The sequence below is a fragment of the Triticum aestivum genome, chromosome 5D (assembly GCF_018294505.1).
Source record: "Triticum aestivum cultivar Chinese Spring chromosome 5D, IWGSC CS RefSeq v2.1, whole genome shotgun sequence".
Lineage (NCBI taxonomy): Eukaryota > Viridiplantae > Streptophyta > Magnoliopsida > Poales > Poaceae > Triticum > Triticum aestivum.
In genome coordinates, this window is record NC_057808.1 from 433,817,220 (window position 1) to 433,838,022 (window position 20,803).

A 20,803-nucleotide genomic window follows, 5' to 3' on the forward strand; every position below is an offset into this window, starting at 1 on the left:
GTGGCGAAGCGCATCCACACTGATCCAGCAGGCGGCCACCATTGGGCGTCGTCCTTTGGTGGAGTGAGGTAAGCACTGGTCAATGTTTCTGGTTAGTTCAAATTAGTTCTGGTAACTATATGCCAAGCTTTAGTTAAAATTTCCGTGTGCTTTAGTTCAAATTAGAACTAGGGTTAGTAATTGTTTGTTCTTGGCATGCTACTGTAGAAGAAAGTGCATTTGGTTAGTTCATTTGGTCAGTGCATAGATGTTCTTGATATCTGAAGAAAGTTCAGTAATGTTCAGTGACTTAAAAAATAATTGTTTGTCAATTTAATCCTACAGCTTAGATGATGAGATTTGGGACTTGAGGCTACATTTTCAAGGAATAGATAATATGGAGAAAAAGTATTCAGTTTCCTCAGATATCAGTTATCTGACCATATTAGCATTGGTTGAGTTGGAGGGCTATGGCATGGATGCATTTCTGACTTATGTAAAGGAAGAGGGAAAGGGGCTGGAGGGTGTGGAGGCCCTGGATAGTGAGGAGGCATTAGAGGAAATGCTTGACTTATTTGTTGATAAGAAGGTACTGAACATCAGTGTCAGAAAAGCTACTGATCCAAGCCCAGCTGATGAGGAACAGATCCCCATTGATCATGTTGGTGAACCTGTTGTTTACAGAGTTTCACAAGAAGGTGTTCTGTACCCTGCCTCTAATGCTAGCTTGCCATCTTTAACCCCTGATGAGCCCTACATGAACACACAGCAAAGCAGCAATTTGAACAAGGGGAAAACAGTTGTGGAAGAAGAAGATGTAGAAGAAGAAGCAGATGAAGAAGAAGAAGAGTACCAGGAAGAAGATGTAGCAGAGGAAGAAGATGTACCAGAGGAAGAAGATGTACCAGAGGAAGAAGATGAAGTTGAAGATGACAAATCATCTTCAGATTTTGAGTTCTTTAGGGGTGATTACAGAGGGCAGAAAATTTCTTACAAAGCTTGGTGTAGGGGTGAAGATGAGGCTGGCACTGATACTGCAGAGCACTATTGTGCAGCTAACTCAGAACCTTCTGAGTTTTGGGAGGAAGAACCAATAGTTTCTGAAGATGAAGAAGTAGTGGATCCTGCTGTAACTACAAAGCAGCCAAAAGCTTAAGCCAGTTAGAAAACCTGGCCCAACTAGCAAGTCTCACAGTGAGCCTGAGCACAACAAGTTTGAAGATTATGTCCCTGAAGCTGATGAGTACTGTTTTCCAGGTGATTTTGGCATAAGTGATGAAGAGGATGCACCAAGGCTGCCATCTGGAAGAAAGAGTAGGAAGAAGCAGAAGAAGGAGAGGAGATGGTATGATCCAAAAAGGCCTGATGCACATGAGCAGTTTTCAATGCATTTGTGCTTTGAAAATGTAGTTGAGTTCAGAGAAGCACTTAGAAATTTTCATGTGAGGACTCTTAGGAATTTTGAGTATCACAGAAATGAACCAACTAGGGTTATTGCTTGGTGCTCTGAGAGAAAACATGGTTGTGAGTTTTACATAGTTGCCTCCAAGATAGCTCATGAGGCAACTTTCAGTATCAAGAAGATGAACCTGGATCACACTTGTGGAGCAAGTGGAGAGAACACAAAGGTGACAGTCAATTGGGTTGCTAAGGTTTGTGAGGATACAGTCAGATCCAACCCTGGAGCTGGTGTTGACACAATTATGTCATACACAAAGAAGAAGTTTGGTGTGCATGTGCCTAAAAGCTTGGCATATAGGGCAAGGAAGCAAGCAGTAGAGGTTGTGCAAGGAGATCACAAACTCCAGTATCACAGAATAAGGGACTACCTGCAGTGTGTGCTAGATACTAACCCTGGCAGTAGGTGCATAGTAACAACACATGAGGACCCACTTAACCCAGCTCCTACCCCAAGGTTTCACTATATGTTTTACTGCTTGTTTGCATGCAAGGAGGGTTTTCTGAATGGATGCAGGCCATTTATAGGTAAGTATTCAGAAATTTATATGATTTGTAAACATTGATGTACTTAGGCACTCATGTTATCATGTTAGCAGGTCTGGATGGTTGCTTCATCAAGCTAAGCACTGGTCAGCAGATATTGGCAGCTACAGGGAGGGATGGCAACAATAACATCTTCCCAATAGCTTTTGGTGTTGTTGATAAGGAAGAGACAGACAGTTGGACATGGTTTCTCACACAGTTGAGAACAGTCATTGGAACTGGCAATAAGTTTGGCAAATACACAATTATGTCTGACAGGCAGAAGGTATTTTTCTGAACCTAGTGTTTACATTTGCCATGAGTAAAATGTTATTCAGTAGTAACACTTAAGATTACACTACATTGAACAGGGATTGTTGAATGCAATAGATGATGTATTCCCTGACTCTCCACAAAGGTTTTGTCTTAGACATATTTATGCCAATTTTCAATCTGCTGGTTTCAGAGGAGAGGAACTTAAGAAACATTTAGATCAGGCTGCCTATTCCTTTACCAAACATGGACATGATTTAGGCATGGAGAATTTGAAAAAAGAAAGTTTAGAAGCTTGGCAGTGGTTGTCACAGATACCAGAGCATACATGGGCTAGGTATAAAATGGACACTGTATGCAAAACAGACCTGTTAGTAAACAACCTTAGTGAGGTTTTCAATAGAATGATATTGGATGTTAGGAAGAAACCAATCAGGACTATGTTAGAGGGCATAAGAACAAAGCTGATGATTAAGTTTCAGAAGATCAGAGAGAAGACAGAGACATGCAGATGGGAAATCACACCTACTTATTCAGAGATTTTAGAAGAGGGGAAGAAGTGGGCTAAATATTGTGAAGCATACATGGCAGGGCCAGGAATATGGCAGGTCACTAGTAGCTCTGAAAACACATATTGTGTTAATTTGAACAATGAGACCTGTGACTGTAGGAGGTGGGACATGACAGCTGTCCCCTGTAGTCATGCCATTGCTGCAATGCAGAAAGTGAAGATACACCCTGAAGACTATGTTTCTGCTTTCTTCAAGAAACCCATGTATTGTGAAACATATAAGCACATAATATTCCCTGTGCCAGGTCCTGACCATTGGCCTCATACACCTGGTGATGATATTTCTCCACCTGTTTTTAGAGAAAAGAAAGGTAAAAAACAAACTGCCAGGAGGAAAGGCCTGTTTGAGGTGCCAGCTAAAAAGGATACTTCTAGGATTGGTACAGTGACATGCAGCAACTGCAAGAAGCAAGGGCACAGGATCAACAATTGTGGTGTCCCTTTGAAACCTAAGTTCCAGATGAGGCTGAACAAGCACCAGGTATGTCCATTCATTCCATTGTTACATTCATTGCATTGTTACATTCATTTCATTTGTAGGAAAATAGTTCTAACTAATATTGTTGTGTAGGAAAATAGAGCAAACTACTCTGAGGCTGGTTCTTCAATGGCTGCAACTACACAAAGGCCACCAAGGGTACCTGCTGCCTCTGCCTCTGCACCAACTCCTCCTCCAATAACAAGTGTGTCAACACAGACAGCTTCTAGGTCAAGGAAAAGGGCAGCTCCAGCTACAACAGCAGTACCACCACCTCTCAAGAAGAGCAGGCCCAACACCTCTTCTTCAACACTAGTACCACCTCCCAAGAAGAAGAACACAACTATTTCTGGCAATGGATCAAGGTCTTCTCCAGCAAAGAACACCAGGTCAGCTGCTGCCAATAGAGCTGGCAATGGATCTTTCATTGCTCCTAGACAATCTGCTACAAGTGCTGTGCAGGATGGGTCAAAGAGGGTCAGGAAGCCATCTGGGAGGCTGAAAGATTACTTTTATGCAAGTGGTAACTAGCTGAAGTGGTTGAACTACTCTGTATGCAAGTGCACTGTTTGATTTGGTTTGTCATAACACTGCCTCACTAAGTACTTGATGCTGTACTGTTTGATTTGGTTTGTAATATGGTACTTTATGTGGATTCTGCACTTGTCTGCAACTTCAATTCATCTGCAACTTTTATCTATATGTGGATTCAACACTTGATAAATTGATGGTGCTGCTGACCAAGTGCATACATTTATTCAGAAACATCCAAATGCATACATTTATTCAGAAACATCCAAATGTTACATAGATAGAAAGATAGTCTCATAGATTACATCCAAATCTCACAAATACTACCAAAACTATCTCTCAAATTGACTTACAGATAGCTAGAAAGATAGATTACATCCAAATCTCACAAATATCAGTCATAGCGCTCAAAGAAACGGACCCACTTGGCCCTAGTTGCTGGATGAGGAGCCATGACTGCCCTCATCCTTGCCCACCTAATTATCTCCATGAATGACCTTCCCCTGCCGCCAGTGAAAACCAGCTCTAGTTCTTCATCATTGCACTTCTCCAGTACCTTGTCGGAGAGTCGGCGGTTGAACTCCTCTTGCTGCTCATCCTGGGCCGCCTCTAGTGCCCTCTGCCTGCGCCTCCTCCTCCTCCTCTGTGCTGCTGCTGCTGTCCTAACCTCCACAGCCTCCCCCTCTTCCTCTGTGACATCTCCCATGTCAGGATCCATCTGTGGTTTTCTTTTGGGTGGCGGCTGGTGGAGTAACTGGGAAAGGGTGGGGGTGGGGAGGGGTTTATATTGACAGATGGATGGGGTTGGGTTTAGCAGGCCTAGGGTTGCATTTGGTCAAAGACTAGTGGGCCAATAAGCCCAAATACCCACAGAAATAATATTAGTAGGCTAACAAATAACATATAAAAGATATAAGATCAAGTTGAACACTTAATAGCATACATTCTACATTTCCACAACTTAGTAGCATAAGAGATCCATTTGCACTACTTAATAGGTGATCCATTACAACTTAACAACATAGGAAATAAGGTTCTTGCACTAGGTTAAACTTCACATTCCCCCAAAATGTACACCCATAATCACTTGCAGTCATGCCAGGCCACATCCTTATATAAAGGCCTTTGGATGTACTTACTTCACCAAGATCAAGCTTCAAGACTCAAGGATGGCCTTGATTTGCTCTAACTTCTCCTTGCTGCCATACCCTTCTTTCAGCAGCTCAGCAACCACAAGCTCAAGCTTTGCCTTCTCCTTCTTAAGAACATCTCTGTCAACTTCAACAGCCTTCATAGCCTTCCTGGTGTTCTTGATGATATCAGCTTGGCTCTGCAAAATGCACCTCTGCTCTTTTGCAAGTTTGAGCTTTTCCATCTGCACCTCCAACATAGCTTTCTCCTCTAACTCCTTCTTCTTCTTCTCAAGTTCTTCCTCCTCCACTTGTTTCTGGTACACCTTCTTGTCCACCCTACCATCCTGCCAATCAAACATCTTGGATACATCATCAACAAGCTTGGTGTACTCAATGCAAAGCTTGTCATTTTCAGTCCTAAGCTTGGCCAACTCCCTTTCATGTTCACTCTTAAGCCTGGCCAACTCCTTCTCAAACTTCTCCTTGTCCTGTACCCTTCCAAAGTTCTGCTCATGGAACATCTCCCATAGTTTGCACAAACATCTCTGAAGAACAGTTGGCCAAGGCCCATCAACCCACTCTACAACACCACAATTCACACCATTTTCCTGCATTTGTAAATGTGATAAGACTATGGCCCCACTCTACAACCTACTTGATAAACTTGAGATTTTCTAACTATGAATAACATAAATGAGATATGATAAGTTATTACAATGCCATGATTAAGTTACCAAAGTGACAAAAATACATATGTGACTGTCATATCAAACAAAATGCTGCATCATATCAAACATCACTGAACATCCATAACAGAAAACTTAATGGGCATCTAACCTGGACTGGGCAGCCATAGAAACGCCTTCCTGTTACAGGCCCTTCAAAAGCAACACGCTTAATAGGCCTCAGTTGGTGCAGAATGCACTTGGGATGAGCAAGCTCAAGTTGGCCACAGAAAAGGGGCTCCACAGTGGTGTCTGGTTCCTCCTGCAACCATAATAACCAACAAACACTGGTTTCAATCTCCACTCAATACCAGAATCAACAAGCACTGTTCTTTAAACCTGATCACTAAAAAATCTCCAAATCAGCATGAACCCTAACACTGTACAGAGATGAACCCTAGGTTACCTCAATCCTACAATCAAACCCCACCCTCACTAATCAAGAACAGTATCACACACACAACAACAACACTACACTCAGCAACATCCATGGCTAGAGCCTAGGGCTACTAGCACCTAACCCTAACCCTAACCCTAGGTGGCAAAGAACTTACCATAAGTCCCATGTCCATGCTGACAACCTCGCACTCCTCCTCCGAGCTGGTTTCCTCGTCGTTCCAGGAAGGCATTGCGGCAAGGAGGTCGACGGCCACCGGCCTCGAAGACGGCGAGCGGCGGCGAGCTCGTACTGGAGCAGGGGAGTGAGAGCAGGGGAGCGAGCGAGCGAGCACGAGAGCGCCCGACCGACCGAGCGGTTATTTAACCCAGTTCCGACCGGGCCGGTCGGCTAACGGCCGTTAACGGCCGCGCCGTGAGCGCGCGTGGCCACGTGGGCTGACAGATGGGCCCGGTCCGTCAGAAAACGGGTTAAATCGCTAGTCACCGCGGGTTTGGGTTTTTTGAAACAGCGGACCGCGCGTTCGGTAGCTTTCTGAGAAAAATTAAAAAGTGTTAGTTTTTTGGAACCAAAGCCTGTAAACTAGTAGTTTTATGCTATTTACTCGTTAATTTTACATTGTTCCACCAAGAATATCATGAAAGTTATTCCACAAAAAAAATTATCTTATTCCAAAAGTTTTTGAATATACGTTGTTTGAAATATAAATATTCAAATATCCGGAAAAAAATTGTGGTGCGTAAGTTGTACAGTGATGGCTCCAGATATTTACCAATTTCAATTTTGATGTAGTAAAACATGTGTGGTTGTATCCAAAAGGTGATACGGTGTTAGTAAACAACGATTGGTGAATAAGTCGTCTGATACATGTGGCAAGTAATTATGCACCAGAGATTAATTAAATTACTTCGTTCAGGAGTTTGAAAAAATTATCGCAAGTGTGAAAACAGATGTAGCGTGTACCAGCGAAAAGCACCTGTGTGTCAGGGAGAGTTGGCCGGCTAGTAGCAGGTGTGATCAATGCGCTTGCACGGCCGAGCAGAGCGGTACAGGTCTGAGGGCATCTAATACGAACATAAATGATCCAGAGAAAGAAAAAATACTAATAGGCAGGTGGGAGATCAGGGCTGAGTGAATGGTGAGATTCCGGGGACAGATGTCCCCGTGAACCATTGGTATTTCCCGGCTTCTCCCTCCATATATATGGCTACCCCGTTGCACCCTGGAAGGCGGGATGGTGTAACTTTTCGGTGTAGTAGCCGGTCAGGATGGTGTAACTTTCTAGTGTTATATACTCCATAATGTTACCTGGCAAGCGGTCGTCGGGAAAACCCCTTAGCAAATGCCCCATACGTCACACGATCAAGATTTGACGATGAAAAATTGGACTAGAATAAACAAACGCCATGGTTTTGCAAAATGCCAGCCCAAAGACACTTACATATTATTAAAAAATCCTATAATTCAACTAAAAAAAATCTTGTACTTACCTAGAAGGACTCACGGATCTAAATATCACCGTGTAGATCCTATAGGATTACTCTTTTTTTAATGCGGGAATATAGCATTACTCTACGTATATACTCCCAGTAAGTTGTCCCGTTCTGCAGAAGACGTCAATGTATGTGCAGCTGTACACTGCACGTAATATAGTTTATACAGTGACAAAGTGAGACGACGTACACGGCGCAACTGACCGTGTCGATGTGTTAGTCGGTGACCACGACACTCTCCGATTGCTTAATTGCCGTGTCGTGATTAATTACCGTGTCAAGATCCCACGGAAATAAGCTACTGCGCCGCACAACAGGACCCCGTCCCCATGCCATGATTGGTTAAGCCAATAACACCAAGAGGTTACATACATGTACAAGCCCACCGACTATGGCAACGATCGGCTAAACCACCTACCCCATTCCCGTTCCCGCGCTGCCTATTTATACCGCGCTCCGGACATGTAAGCAGAGCAGTGCCAGTGTCTGCTTGCGCCTCATCGATCAATCGATCGCCTTCTTCCTCCATCTTAAGTGCACTGCCGGTATCTAGAATTCTAGATCGAGCACTCAAGACATCAACAATAAAACCATATACACATCGATCATACAGTAAACAAGGAGTGAACTAGTACCTTTCTAGCTAGCCGGTGATCATGGAGGTGAAGGTGCTGAGCTCCAAGATCGTCAAGCCGCAGTACGCCGAGGGCACGGCGCGGCCGGACACCACGGAGCACGTGCCGTCCTCGGTGTTCGACAAGGTCACCTACCACATCCAGATGGCCATCATCTACGCCTTCCAAGCGCCAGCGCCCTCCACCGAGGACATAGAGCGCGGCCTCGCCCAAGTGCTGGCCGTGTACCGCCTCTTCGCCGGCCAGGTCCGAGCTGGCCCGGACGGCGCGCCTGGGGTGCTGCTCAACGACCACGGCGCGCGGCTCGTCGAGGCGCGCGTGGACGGGGCCACACTGGTCGAGTTCGCGCCTCCGAAGCCGTCGCCTGTCGTGTTGCAGCTGCACACGGACCTGGAGGGCGACGTGGAGGAGGTGGTGCAGGTGCAGCTCACGCGGTTCGCGTGCGGCTCGCTGGCCGTCGGTTTCACGGCCAACCATGCCGTTGCTGACGGCCACGCCACCAGCGATTTCCTCGTCGCGTGGGGCCGCGCCGCGCGAGGGCTGGACATCTCCGCCCCGTCGCCGCCGCCCCACAACCACCTTGACCTCTTCCGGCCGCGCGACCCGCCCGTCGTCGATTTTGAGCACCGGGGCGTCGAATACTACCGCCCGACGACCAGCAACCCCAAGCAGGTCGAGAGCGGGCACCACGGCGCCGACAACGTGATCATCCACAAGGCGCACTTCACCAAGGACTTCATCGCCGGGCTTCGCGCCAAGGCGTCTGAGGGGCGCGGCAGGCCGTTTAGCCGGTTCGAGACCACGCTCGCGCACCTGTGGCGCACCATGACGCGCGCGCGTGGGCTCAGCCCCGGCGAGACCTCCACCATCCGCATCTCCGTGGACGGGCGGCGCCGCCTTTCCGCCCCGCCGGGCTACTTCGGCAACCTGGTCCTGTGGGCGTTCCCGCGGTCCACGGTGGGGGACCTCCTGAGCCGGCCGCTGAAGCACGCAGCACAAACGATCCACGACGCCGTGGCCCGCCTCGACGGCGCCTACTTCCAGTCGCTGGTGGACTTCGCCAGCTCCGGCGCCGTGGAGCGGGAGGGGCTGGAGAAGACGGCGGTGCTGAAGGACGTGCTGTGCCCGGACCTGGAGGTGGACAGCTGGCTGACGTTCCCGTTCTACGAGCTGGACTTCGGCGCCGGCAGCCCGAGCTACTTCATGCCGTCCTACTTCCCCACGGAGGGGATGCTGTTCTTGGTGCCATCCTACCTCGGCGACGGCAGCGTGGACGCCTTCGTCCCCGTCTTCCAGCACAACCTCGACGCCTTCAAGCAGTGCTGCTACTCCATGGACTAAGATGGCTAGCGTGCGGCTACATATGATTACTGAGTGATTAAATCAGCGATTTGAGCTTAATCATATCGCCTGAAATTGGCGTACGTGCATGCATGCATGCAACTATTATCTTTGAGAGTTAATTGCACAGAAGTACCACAATTGATGCATCACATGCAGATTGGTATCACGATTGCTAATTTTTGCATGTCAGTACCACGATTACTCCAGGTTTTTTCAAATAAGGCTAAAACGCGTATTTATACGTATTGATGCTCGATCCGACAGTTCGGGCCAGATATTGCAAGCCAATACAGGCAGGGGTCAACTTATGGCAAGTTACAAGTGGGCAGTAAACACATGCTGTCAACCTGGAACTTGAGACTTGTGGATGCAGAAAGTGGGACCTTAGTGGCATACCTTGCAACCATGCCATCTCTGCAATAAACAAGGCTAAAAGGAAACTAGAGGATTATGTCAGCAAATTCTTCAAGAAAGATTTTTATGTTGCAGGTTATGAACCAATGATCTTTCATGTGCCTGGTGAGCATGATTGGACAAGGATCCCTGGTCCAGACATAGAACCACCTGCATTCAAAATCAAGAGAGGAAGAAAGAAAGAAAAGAGGATCAAGGGCAAATTTGAAGTACCAAAGCCAAAAGACACTTCAAGAATGGGGACCATAACATGTGGCAATTGTGGTCTCCAAGGGCATAGGTACACAAACTGTCTTAAATAGTTGAAGCCTGAGCTAGCTTTGAGGAAGAATAAGCATGTGGTAATAATTTTTCACCTTGAAATATACAAATCTTTCCTTTATTTCTTGTACATTTCTTTCTAGCATTATTAACTGTTTTCCTTTTCTTTGTAAGGCTACTCCAAGTAACTCACAGCCAAGAGCTGCTGGTCCTTCTACTACAACAACAGCAAGACAACCAAGAGCTGCTGCGAGAGGAGCTGCCAGAGGAAAAGGAGCTGCTACTTCTACTACACCACCACCATCTGGAAGAGGAGCTGGCAGAGGAAGAGGAGCTGGAAGAGGTGCTCCAAGGCCATTCAGTGCCCCCAGGCAATATGCTGACATTCCTACTGATGGTACACACACTGGATGGATGTCCTACTTCACTGCTAGCAGAGGAAGAGGAGCCATGTAATTTGAAATGATGTGGTATTATTTTGGTTGAACTTGATGCTGATGTTGATGTGTTGTTGCCACTTGATGCATAATTTGGCACAATCCAGTACTGGTTATTGTAATGTTGAACTTGAGGTGGAGTACTCTAGTTGGGGCGCCATATTTTGGTGTTGAATATGTTGCTACTGGATATGTATGTGTTGAACTTGAGGTGGTTATCTGAATGTTGAACTTGAGGTGGTTATTATAATGTTGAACTTGAGGTGGAGTACCAGTATTTGCAAAGCAGTAACACATTTTCAGTTACTTGTTGCAAATCAGTACCAATACTGCTGCTAGCTGTTGCATGTCAGTACCAATATTGGGGCATCACATAACATGCAATACCACATTTGGGGATTCTGACATGTGGGACAGATACCTCTCCTACTATTAAAGTGACAGCACAAGATCTCAGATTTGGGAACGAAACTAGGGTTCGTCCATGCAGTGTCCATTTGGAGCGCAGCGAAGGAGAAGAAGGAGAAATCTCAGCGTGGAGGCGCTGACTGGGGCCGGCGGTGGAGAGAGAGATGTCGTGGTCGTCCAGTGCCGGGTCCGCTCCCGGATTTCGTCGAGCTGCAGGAAGGAGGGGGGAGGAGTTGCGCTCGCCAATGCGCTACCGCGAGCTCCCAATGGCATACGAGCCTCCAGTGATGTGCCACTGCTCACCTCCGAGGAAGGCGCCAAGATGGATCTCCTGGAGCAGGCAGAACCCTGGTAGGAGGTACTATAGCTGCGTGGATGCTATGATGAGTGTTATTTTTTGCCTAATTTCCTTCCTTTTTCTTCTGTGCAATAGTATGTGAAATGATGTATTTTTGGAAATTTGTTTGTGCATCTTAATAGCACGGTGGTTGTGGATTTGTGCAATGGCATGATGATCCATTGCCCACATTCTGGAGTGATCTCATTGGGGATCTACGTGATGAAGTATGGAGGCTTAAAGGTGCAACTGTTGCTAGATCTGAAGATCAATTTCCAATGCTGACTCCAAGTGAAGATGATGGCACAAGGGAGGCCATGTTTCTGTCTCTGCAAACTCAACTCAGAGAGAAGAATGCAGAGATTGCAGGGATTAGGGCCAAATTTCACAATGTGTTGTTTCTTTTCACTATATTTGTGCTTGGCTTAGTTGCAGGCAAGATATTAAGTTAGTTAGTTGGTTTAGTTGCAGCCAATCTAAATGCAATGTACTGTCTGGTTTAGTTGCTCTAGTTTAAGCCAAGTTGTAATGGATCAAGTGGTAATGGATCAGTGAAGTTATCTTCTGATGCAATGAGATTTAGTCAGTCTTGTTCCTCTTTTATTTTATATGACATGAGTGGTTTGCTGCAACATTGTCATAATGTATCATCATCAACATATCCATCTACATAATCAGCATATCCATACATAATAAGAAACTGATCCATGTCTACCAATCATAGCACACATTAGTTTTTGGAGTTCAACTCATTATAGCCATACATAACCATTGTTCACAATACATAGAGGAGTCAACTTCAAATGCATAGTTCATCCTTTTCTCACAAAAGGATGAATATCATAACTACTACATACATACACAGCCATAGTTCACCATTAGTACAAGCGTATAGTACACAACCTTAGTTCCTAGATGCTAGGTCATTACACAACCATCATTCCCAAAAGGTCAGCAATGCCACTAATCTCATTTTCATCTTCTTCACTTCTCCAAGATGGCCTGAATCTCCCTGAACTTCTCCTTCAACTTTTCATTCTGAAACTCTAACTGCCACTTCTCTTCAATATGCTTTTCATTTCCCTTAAGCAGATCAGCAACCTGAAGCTTCAACTCTAGCTTCTCTTGGGTGAGCTTCTCCTGACACTTTGTTAGCTCTGCATTCTTCAGCTCCAAATTCATACTAGCTTCAGTAAGCACTTGCTTCTCTTTCATTTTGTTCAACTTCAAGTTCTGAATGACTGTTGCTTGAGCTCTTGTCAGGTTGAGCAGCAGCTCATACTTCTGAGTAAGTTTCTGGGTCTCTGCATCTTTCTTTGCTATCTCACTTGCCATCTGTGCCTTCATATCATCAATCAGTTATTTTCTTACCTCCGGCTGATATGTAATGGCAGACTGCAGATGTCTGAAATCCACCACCTTATCTTCCTGGAAGTTCATCAGCTCATGCACATCTTGGACTAGCTTGTCATAGTTGGCCTCCAGCTTGTTCTTCTCTTCTGTCAGATGGTGGATAGTGAAAGAACTTTCAAGATTGTCATTCACCCTAGCAGTTTTGGCATCTTCAACCATTGCCCATAGCTTCAGCAATGCATTCTGCATTGTTGGGGGCCACTGGTGATCAACCCATTCAACAAAGCCACAATTGCTACCTGCCTGCAAAAACAACAACAACACCAACACAGTTCATACAACAAGTAATTACACAAGATAACTGCAGTTGCCAAAAAGAATATCTAAGTTTAGCATCAGACCACTACATTTAACAAGAGGAGCAACCACTTGAGTAGCTGACTGACTAGGTTAGTTACCATTTTTAAGCTACTCTAGTACCACTATTAACCAAAATTACTATGCCATTGTACTCCATCAAAATATACTCATGCTTGACCTAAATAAGCTACTCTAGTGCCACTATGAACCAAAATGTTCACAGCAAGCAGAGTACTCAAGCAAACAGAGTTCAATATGGCACTGACAAAGTAAGAAAAAAATATCACTATGCCTACAATCCATACCGGCTGTGCACATGCTAAAAACCGCCTGCCTGTGTCTGTTCCTTCAAAGGCAACAAGCCTCTCAGATGCCATGCCGTGCTTCTCACATGGAGACATCACATCCAGCTCAAGCCCCTTGTAATCTGGATCTTCAAGGCTGAAAGGGACCTGCAGAAGCTCGCACAAAGACAATGGGCAAATCAAAACCTACCGAAATCAACCAAATCAAGAAATCCCAAATCTGAAACCCTAACCCTAAACCCACTGTACTGACCTCGTTGAGACCGTCTGTGGAGGAAGAATGCATGTACGGGAGGCTAGACTGGTCGTCGCTGCTTTCGTCCTCCAAAACCATGGTGTCGGCGGGGCGGTGCGGCGGCCGGCAGTCGGGACGCGGGCGGCGGCAACGGAGGAAACGAGTGAGGAGAAGAGGAGGGGAGGGGAACGGTGCGGCGGGGGCGAGCTGGTGCGACCGGACCGGGTTGGAGAGCAGCAGCGCACCGGCTCGTCCTAGTCAGCGCGCGGGCACGCGCCGATTGGCCAGCGTGGCACCTGACGGGTGGGCCAGAGCTGTCGGATCGAGCATCAATACGTATAAATACGCGTTTTAGCCTTATTTGAAAAACCTGGAGAAATCGTGGTACTGACATGCAAAAATTAGCAATCATGGTACCAATCTGCATGTGATGCCCCAATTGTGGTACTTCTGTGCAATTAACTCTATATTTGATTATCTCTGTGTATCTATCGTATCACGTATAGTATATATGTATTTGATGTACATGCAATTGTTGTTATTCGTAATGCACGGTATATATGTTATGTACTTTTGCTTCGTCCTGTGCTGTGTTTTGGTTGTTGTTCTCTTTTCCTTTTCTGATTTGAGATGATTGATCAGCCCCGTCGGTCATGGACGAGTTTTCCGTTCTTTTCTGTACTGTCCTCGTATGTTGCTTCTGTTGTCGCATGCTGTAGCCTAGCCATGGGAATCAAATCTTGTGATAGATGTCCAAAATGATCTACCTTTTTGCTTTGCGGTGGGTACGGAACAAGACATCACGGTCCACTTTTCTTGTGTTTTCTTGCATGAGATGAGACAGAGGGTCGTCTGAATTCTTGGGACGATGATACATTTTCTATTTTTCTCCTTGTCCAATCAATTTAAAAAGGCTCTGAATGTTCCTAGGTTTGTCTTCATTGGGAATTCTCTGACTGTAGCATCTGACATGCGAACCCCTGTGATTATGAGCAACGACTAGGAGAAAGTACGCGCACCCGAATCACGACAAAAATCCTGTGGAAATTGATCGTGTTTGGAAGTTTCCAAAAAAATCTCAAACGAAAACCATAGCACGTTAGGACGGTGCTGTTTTGTAGACATGTGGAATGAAAAGTTCAAACTCAGAAGTACTCATTTGGAAGACAAGAAAAAAAAACAAGTTATTCATGCATGAGAGGTGATGTTGTTTTGCTCATCACTGTTCATTGTTAATTTGGTTTTTGAAACCTCCTGAACTAATTTAATTTGACCTTGAAAATTTGCATGTTTGTTAAACATCTTGTATTTTTTAGATTTTTGTAGAAACCTTAAAACACAGTTTCTTCTCGTTTTCATCGGTTTCTATATATAATTGATTCCCACTGGATATTTTCTCACTAAGTATCATGGCTAGTGCATTTATTCAGAGTCAAGAAATTCAAGACAACTTCATGGTGGTTAATCGATTGATCAAATCGTTGCAACCTCGCACATCCCGCACGCTCTTCTTGAAATTAGATATCACCAGAGCGTTTAATTCAACATCATGGCCATTCTTGATTCAAGTTTTGCGGAAAAGAGGTTTCAGCCCTTGTTGGTCTTCATGGATTGCTTTATGCTTATCTTCGGCCAGCACCAAGGTATTGATTAATGGTCATTCGGGTCCAATAATAGGGCATGCTAGGGGTTGAGGAGGGGGGGGGGCTCTCCCCTTCGCTTCCTCTTGATTATGGATGTGCTCAACTCCATTGTGTCAAAGGCCGAGGAGGCCTGGATATTTGCGAGCCTTGCTTGCTGGGCAGTGAATTGCCGCTTATCCTTTTCTGCGGACGATGCAACACTCTTTATCGAACTAGTAGAAGAGGATTGCTGGTGCATCGTGAACTTCTGAAGCTGTTTGGCTAGAGTTCTCGACTCAAAGCAAATATGGATAAAATCTCTCTCCCCGATTCGATGCGATGAAGTGAACTTGCACGCATTGGCAGCCATCTTTCCCTGACATTTAAAGCCGTACCCTTGCACTTATTTGGGCCTCCCCCTCTCTTGCTCCCCTCTGTCCAAAACGGAACTACAACCGCTCGTTGACAAAGTTGTGGGAAGGCTTGGCACTTGGCAAACTTCTTTGTTGTATATCAGCGACAGGGTTGTTCTTATCAAGGCCGTGCTATCTACTATTGTGATTTATCACATGCTTTTCCTGGACCCGACCCCATGGGTGTTCAACCGTCTCCACAAAATATTCAAAGGTTTCCTTTTGGGTGGCTCGGATGAGGCAAAGGGGGGGGGCACTGTTGAGTGGCGTGGAAGTACAGAGGTTTGGGTATCCATTTGCAACTTCTCAATCACGCCTTGCCTATCAGATGGTGTTGGATGAAAAAATGGAGGAGTCCAAGGCTTGGGTTGGGTTCCCAATAATCATTCCTCATGCGGCGCATGATCTATTACTGGCATCGGTCGAGTGTGTGATTGGGGCTAACATGCGAGTTAAATTTTGGCATGACAGAGGCTTCAGGGGAGAAGTGCTAAAGAGATTGCGCCGGAGTTACTTCTACTCACTAGGGCGCATGGTGCAAAATCCAGAACAGTGGAGGAAGCCCTTGCCCAAACTATTTGTCTTTGAACCTGAGCGGGACTCCTTCGATTTAAGTGCTGGCCGAATTTCTCGAACTTTGGTAGGCGGTGCAGGAAGCTCCTCCCCTCTTTAGTGGTTTTGATTCCTTTAGGTGGCACCTTACTGTTAATGGGGAGTATCCCGCTGATTCGAATTACAAGGCTTTCTTTTTTGCCTCAATTTCAGTGGAAGAACGTGGCACCCCTTAAGGAGAAGATGTTCATGTGGCTTGCACTTCGCAACCAATGTAGGACGGCTAACCATATGGAAATGAGAGGCTTGTCGAGGCCGGTAGCCTATCCCCTATGCAAGCAAGAAGAGGAGAATATCAAACATTTGCTCATGGAGTGCTCCAATGCTTGAAAGGTTTGGCATCGGTTGTTGTCCATGTATGGGTTTCAGTCTGTTACTCCTATGGGGCATGATCCGGTTAGGGTGTAGTGGCACTCAATTGTAAGTCGGTTCTCGAGAAGGAACCAACGGTGGATGGCAGTGATTCTGATTGTGGACATGCACAAAATATGGCTTGAGAGGAAAGCCCGGGTGTTTGATAATAGGAGCGAGATGGCGACTCAGGTAGCTTATGGAGCGGTAGAGGAGTTCCGGTTGTAGTATTTGCTCAAGAAGGACCAGTGGCTTATTGCGGGGATTGCGATGAGTAGTTTTTCCTTTTTCGGTTCTTCTGGCGGATGTTGTGTTAAGTTCTAAAACTCTTGTATGGAAACTGCTTTTCCAAAGTCTTAATAATAATGACTAACAACCTAGATTGTCAGATCTTAAAAAATCTCATTAAATAGTGTATATGGGAGATTAATCATCTATTAGGTTCATGTATGCACCAAATGATATCAAGCACATCAAGTCTTTTGTACGCACAAGTAATAGAATCCACGTTATTTTTATGTAATCGACGTCATTAGTATAATTCATGTTGTTTTAATAAAGTACATGACATGCATGCACACATTGTCAACTTATAACTAAACCCACTTTTACCCTTGGGACACATAAGACCATTCAAAAAAGAAAAAAATGGTACATGATCATTGCCAACAATTCTATTTATAATCTATAAGTTTCCAAAAGAATACCTAATCGTATAGTATACGTGGGTATTAAGATATTTGTTACAATGTATGTTGTGAAGAGATCCATTCCAAGATATTTAAGGAAAGTAAGACACACACACACACACACACACACAACGAATATATGTCTCGAAATGAATGTGGAAATGTCATAATCGGTAGGTATGATGGTTGTTTTGAGGAAGATATAAGGAGGCTTATGTGTGATAGAGTGTATCATATCACGAGGTTTGGATGCACCAGCAAAGTTTGCACCGACTCTCAAGATGAGAAGGGGCAATGCATGGTACCGAAGAGGCTAGCAAATTGCGGAAAGGTAAGAGCATGTATGATCCATGGACTCACATTAGTCATAAAGAACTCACATACTTATTGCAAAAGTTTATAGCCCTCGAAGCAAAGTACTACTTGCATGCCCCTAAGGGGGGTAGATTGGTAGGAAAAGATCATCGCTCGTCCTCGACCGTCACTCATAAGGTAGACACTCAATAATAAATCATGTTCCAACTTCATCACATAACTAGAGGCTATACGTGCATGTTTCTAGAATCACAAACCTTAACACCAATATTCCTACTAAACTACAATCATTCACTAGTACATCCACATATCACCATCTTAATATCGCAAAACTATTGCAAGGAATCAAACATATGATATTCAGTGATCTAAATGAAAGTTTTTATTATATCCCTCTTGAGTACCTATCATATCAGTGTTGAGAAACGTTGCGTGGAAAGCAAAAAAAAATCTACGCATACGCAAGATCTATCCATGGAGATGCATAGCAACGAGAGGGGAGAGTGTGTCTACGTACGCTCGTAGACCGTAAGCGGAAACGTTTGTTAACGCGGTTGATTGATGACCCACAAGTATAGGGGATCAATTGTAGCTCTTTTCGATAAGTAAGAGTGTCGAACCCGATGAGGAGCAGAAGGAAATAACAAGTAGTTTTCAGTAAGGTAATGTCTGCAAGTGCTGAAATTGTAAGTAGCGGAGTAGTTTTATAGCAAGATAATTTGTAACGATCAAGTAACAATAGTAGTAACAAAAGTGCAGCAAGATAGCCCAATCCTTTTGAGGCAAAGGACAGGCCAAAACGGTCTCTTATGATAAGCAAAGTGTTCTTGAGGGTACACGGGATTTTCATCTAGTCAGTTTCATCATGTTGGTTCGATTTGTGTCTGCTACTTTGATAATTTGATATGTGGGTGGACCAGTGCTTAGGTGATGTTCTTACTTGAACAAACCTCATACTTATGATTAACCCTCCCGCAAGCATCCGCAACTACAAGAAAAGTATTAAGAATAAATTCTAACCATAGCATTAAACTTTCGGATCCAATCGGTCCCTTACGGAATAGCGCATAAACTGGGGTTTAAGCTTTTGTCACTCTCACAACCCATCATGTAATTTCTACTCCACAATGAATTCCCTTAGGCCCAAATATGGTGAAGTGTCATGTAGTCGACGTTCACATGACACCACTAAGGGAATCACACATACATACCATCAAAATATCGAACACATATCAGGTTCACATGATTACTTGCAACATGATTTCTCCCGTGACCTCAAGAACAAAAGTAACTACTCAAAAATGATAAACATGCTCATGATCAGAGGAGTATTAAATAGCATATTGGATCTGAACATATAATCTTCCACCAAATAAACCATATAGTAATCAACTACAAGATGTAATCAACACTACTAGTCACCCACAAGCAGCAATCTATAGTTCCGGTAACAAGATTGAACACAAGAGATGAACTAGGGTTTGAGATGAGATGGTGCTATTGAAGATGTTGATTGGAGATTGCCCTCCCCAAGATGGGAGAGTTGTTGGTGATAATGAGGATGATGATTTCCCCCTCCGAGAGGGAAGTTCCCCCGGCGGAATCGCTCCGCCGGAGGGCAAAAGTGCTCCTGCCCAAGTTCCGCCTCGAGGCGGCGGCGCTTCGTCCCGAAAGTCCTCTCCTTGTTTTCTCTAGGTCAAAATGACCTATATACCAGAAGATGGGCACCGGAGGTGGGCCTGGGTGAGCACAACCCACCAGGGCGCGCCCAGGTGGGTTATGCCCACCTGGTGGGCCCCCTCTGGTGGTTATTTGCTCCAATAATTCTTAAATAATCCATAAAAAATCTCCGTGAAGTTTCAGCTTGTTTGGAGTTGTGCAGAATAGGTGGCCTGACGTAGCTTTTCCAGGTCCAGATTTCCAGCTGCCGGAATTCTCCCTCTTGGTGGATACCTTGCAAATTATCAGAGAAAAGGGATTAGAATTACTCCAAAAAGCATTATTATGGATAAAAACATTATAAATAACAGTAAGAAAACATGATGCAAAATGGACGTATCAACTCCCCCAAGCTTAGACCTTGCTTGTCCTCAAGCGAAAACCGAAATCGAAAAAATGTCCACATGCTTTGAGAGATAGGTGTCGATAAAAACAAAATACGAACATAGAAGCATCATGTTGATTATTATAACAACAACAAAATTAAACATAGGACTTTTATCATAGAACTTTTATCATATACTTCTCATGAATAAGTGATAGTTCGTCACACAATCGAAGTATAAAGCAAAAACTCTATTAGAAACCAACAAACTATGTTCTCAGTCAACTTTGCAACTACAATTCATCATCTTTTCAGGAAGGGTCACGTGTCGCAGCCTTTAGGCAAGTCCACATACTCAACCATCATATAGTCTTCTATGATTGCTAACACTCACCTCGTACCCATGAGCAAAACGTTTCAACCAAACACATAGAAAGATAGGGGCTTAAAGTTTCGCCTCCCAACATACTCACCTCAAGGGTGATGTCAACAATAATAACTCATGCTATCTATATTCGACTGGACATATGTGCATAGATATTTCTGTTGGGGAACGCAGTAATTTCAAAAAAATTCCTACGATACGCAAGATCTATCTAGGTGATGCATAGCAACGAGAGGGGAGAGTGTTGTCTACGTACCCTCGTAGACCGAAAGCGGAAGCGTTATGACAACGCGGTTGATGTAGTCATACGTCTTCAAGATCTGACCGATCCTAGCACCGAAGGTACGACACCTCCGTGATCTGCACACGTTCAGCTCGGTGACGTCCCATGAACTCTAGATCCAGCTGAGGTCGAGGCAGACTTTCGTCAGCACGACGGCGTCATGATGGTGATGATGAAGTTATCGACGCAGGGCTTCGCCTAAGCACTACAACGACATGACCGAGGTGGATATCTGTGGAGGGGGGCACCGCACACGGCTAAGAGAACTGTCAATTTGTGTGTTCTAGGGTGCCCCCTGCCTCCGTATATAAAGGAGCAAGGGGGAGGCCGGCCGACCCTCATGGGGCGTGCCCCAAGTAGGATTCCTACTAGGAATCCTATTCCTAGTAGGTTTCCAACAAGGGAAGAGAGGGGGAAGGAAGGAGAGGGAGAAGGAA

At 45.0% G+C, this 20,803-nt stretch overlaps 2 protein-coding genes across 2 annotated transcripts; one reads left to right on the top strand and one right to left on the bottom strand.

Annotated features, from left to right (window-relative positions):
- Positions 1–4,971: 4,971 nt before the first annotated feature.
- LOC123120822 (uncharacterized) lies at positions 4,972–6,358 on the bottom strand. The gene is made up of 3 exons (XM_044540809.1): positions 6,228–6,358; positions 5,786–5,935; positions 4,972–5,556 (listed from the first exon to the last, which is right to left on the bottom strand). The coding sequence occupies exons 1-3, from the start codon at positions 6,300–6,302 to the stop codon at positions 4,972–4,974; spliced, it is 810 nt and encodes a 269-aa protein (XP_044396744.1). The 5' UTR covers positions 6,303–6,358.
- Positions 6,359–8,019: 1,661 nt separating this feature from the next.
- On the top strand, positions 8,020–9,731 carry LOC123125312 (putrescine hydroxycinnamoyltransferase). Its single transcript, XM_044545825.1, has one exon. It carries the CDS (start codon positions 8,220–8,222, stop codon positions 9,537–9,539), a length of 1,320 nt encoding a protein of 439 aa, XP_044401760.1. The 5' UTR covers positions 8,020–8,219; the 3' UTR covers positions 9,540–9,731.
- The last annotated feature ends 11,072 nt before the right edge of the window (positions 9,732–20,803 follow it).

Excerpts from the sequence above, each read along its gene's own strand:
- LOC123125312 (XM_044545825.1), top strand. The coding sequence starts at position 8,220 with ATGGAGGTGAAGGTGCTGAGCTCCAAGATCGTCAAGCCGCAGTACGCC.
- LOC123120822 (XM_044540809.1), bottom strand. The coding sequence starts at position 6,302 with ATGCCTTCCTGGAACGACGAGGAAACCAGCTCGGAGGAGGAGTGCGAG. Across the intron at positions 5,936-6,227 it reads GCATGGACATGGGACTTATG|GAGGAACCAGACACCACTGT; the intron begins GTAAGTTCTTTG and ends TTATGGTTGCAG. Across the intron at positions 5,557-5,785 it reads TCTATGGCTGCCCAGTCCAG|GAAAATGGTGTGAATTGTGG; the intron begins GTTAGATGCCCA and ends TTACAAATGCAG.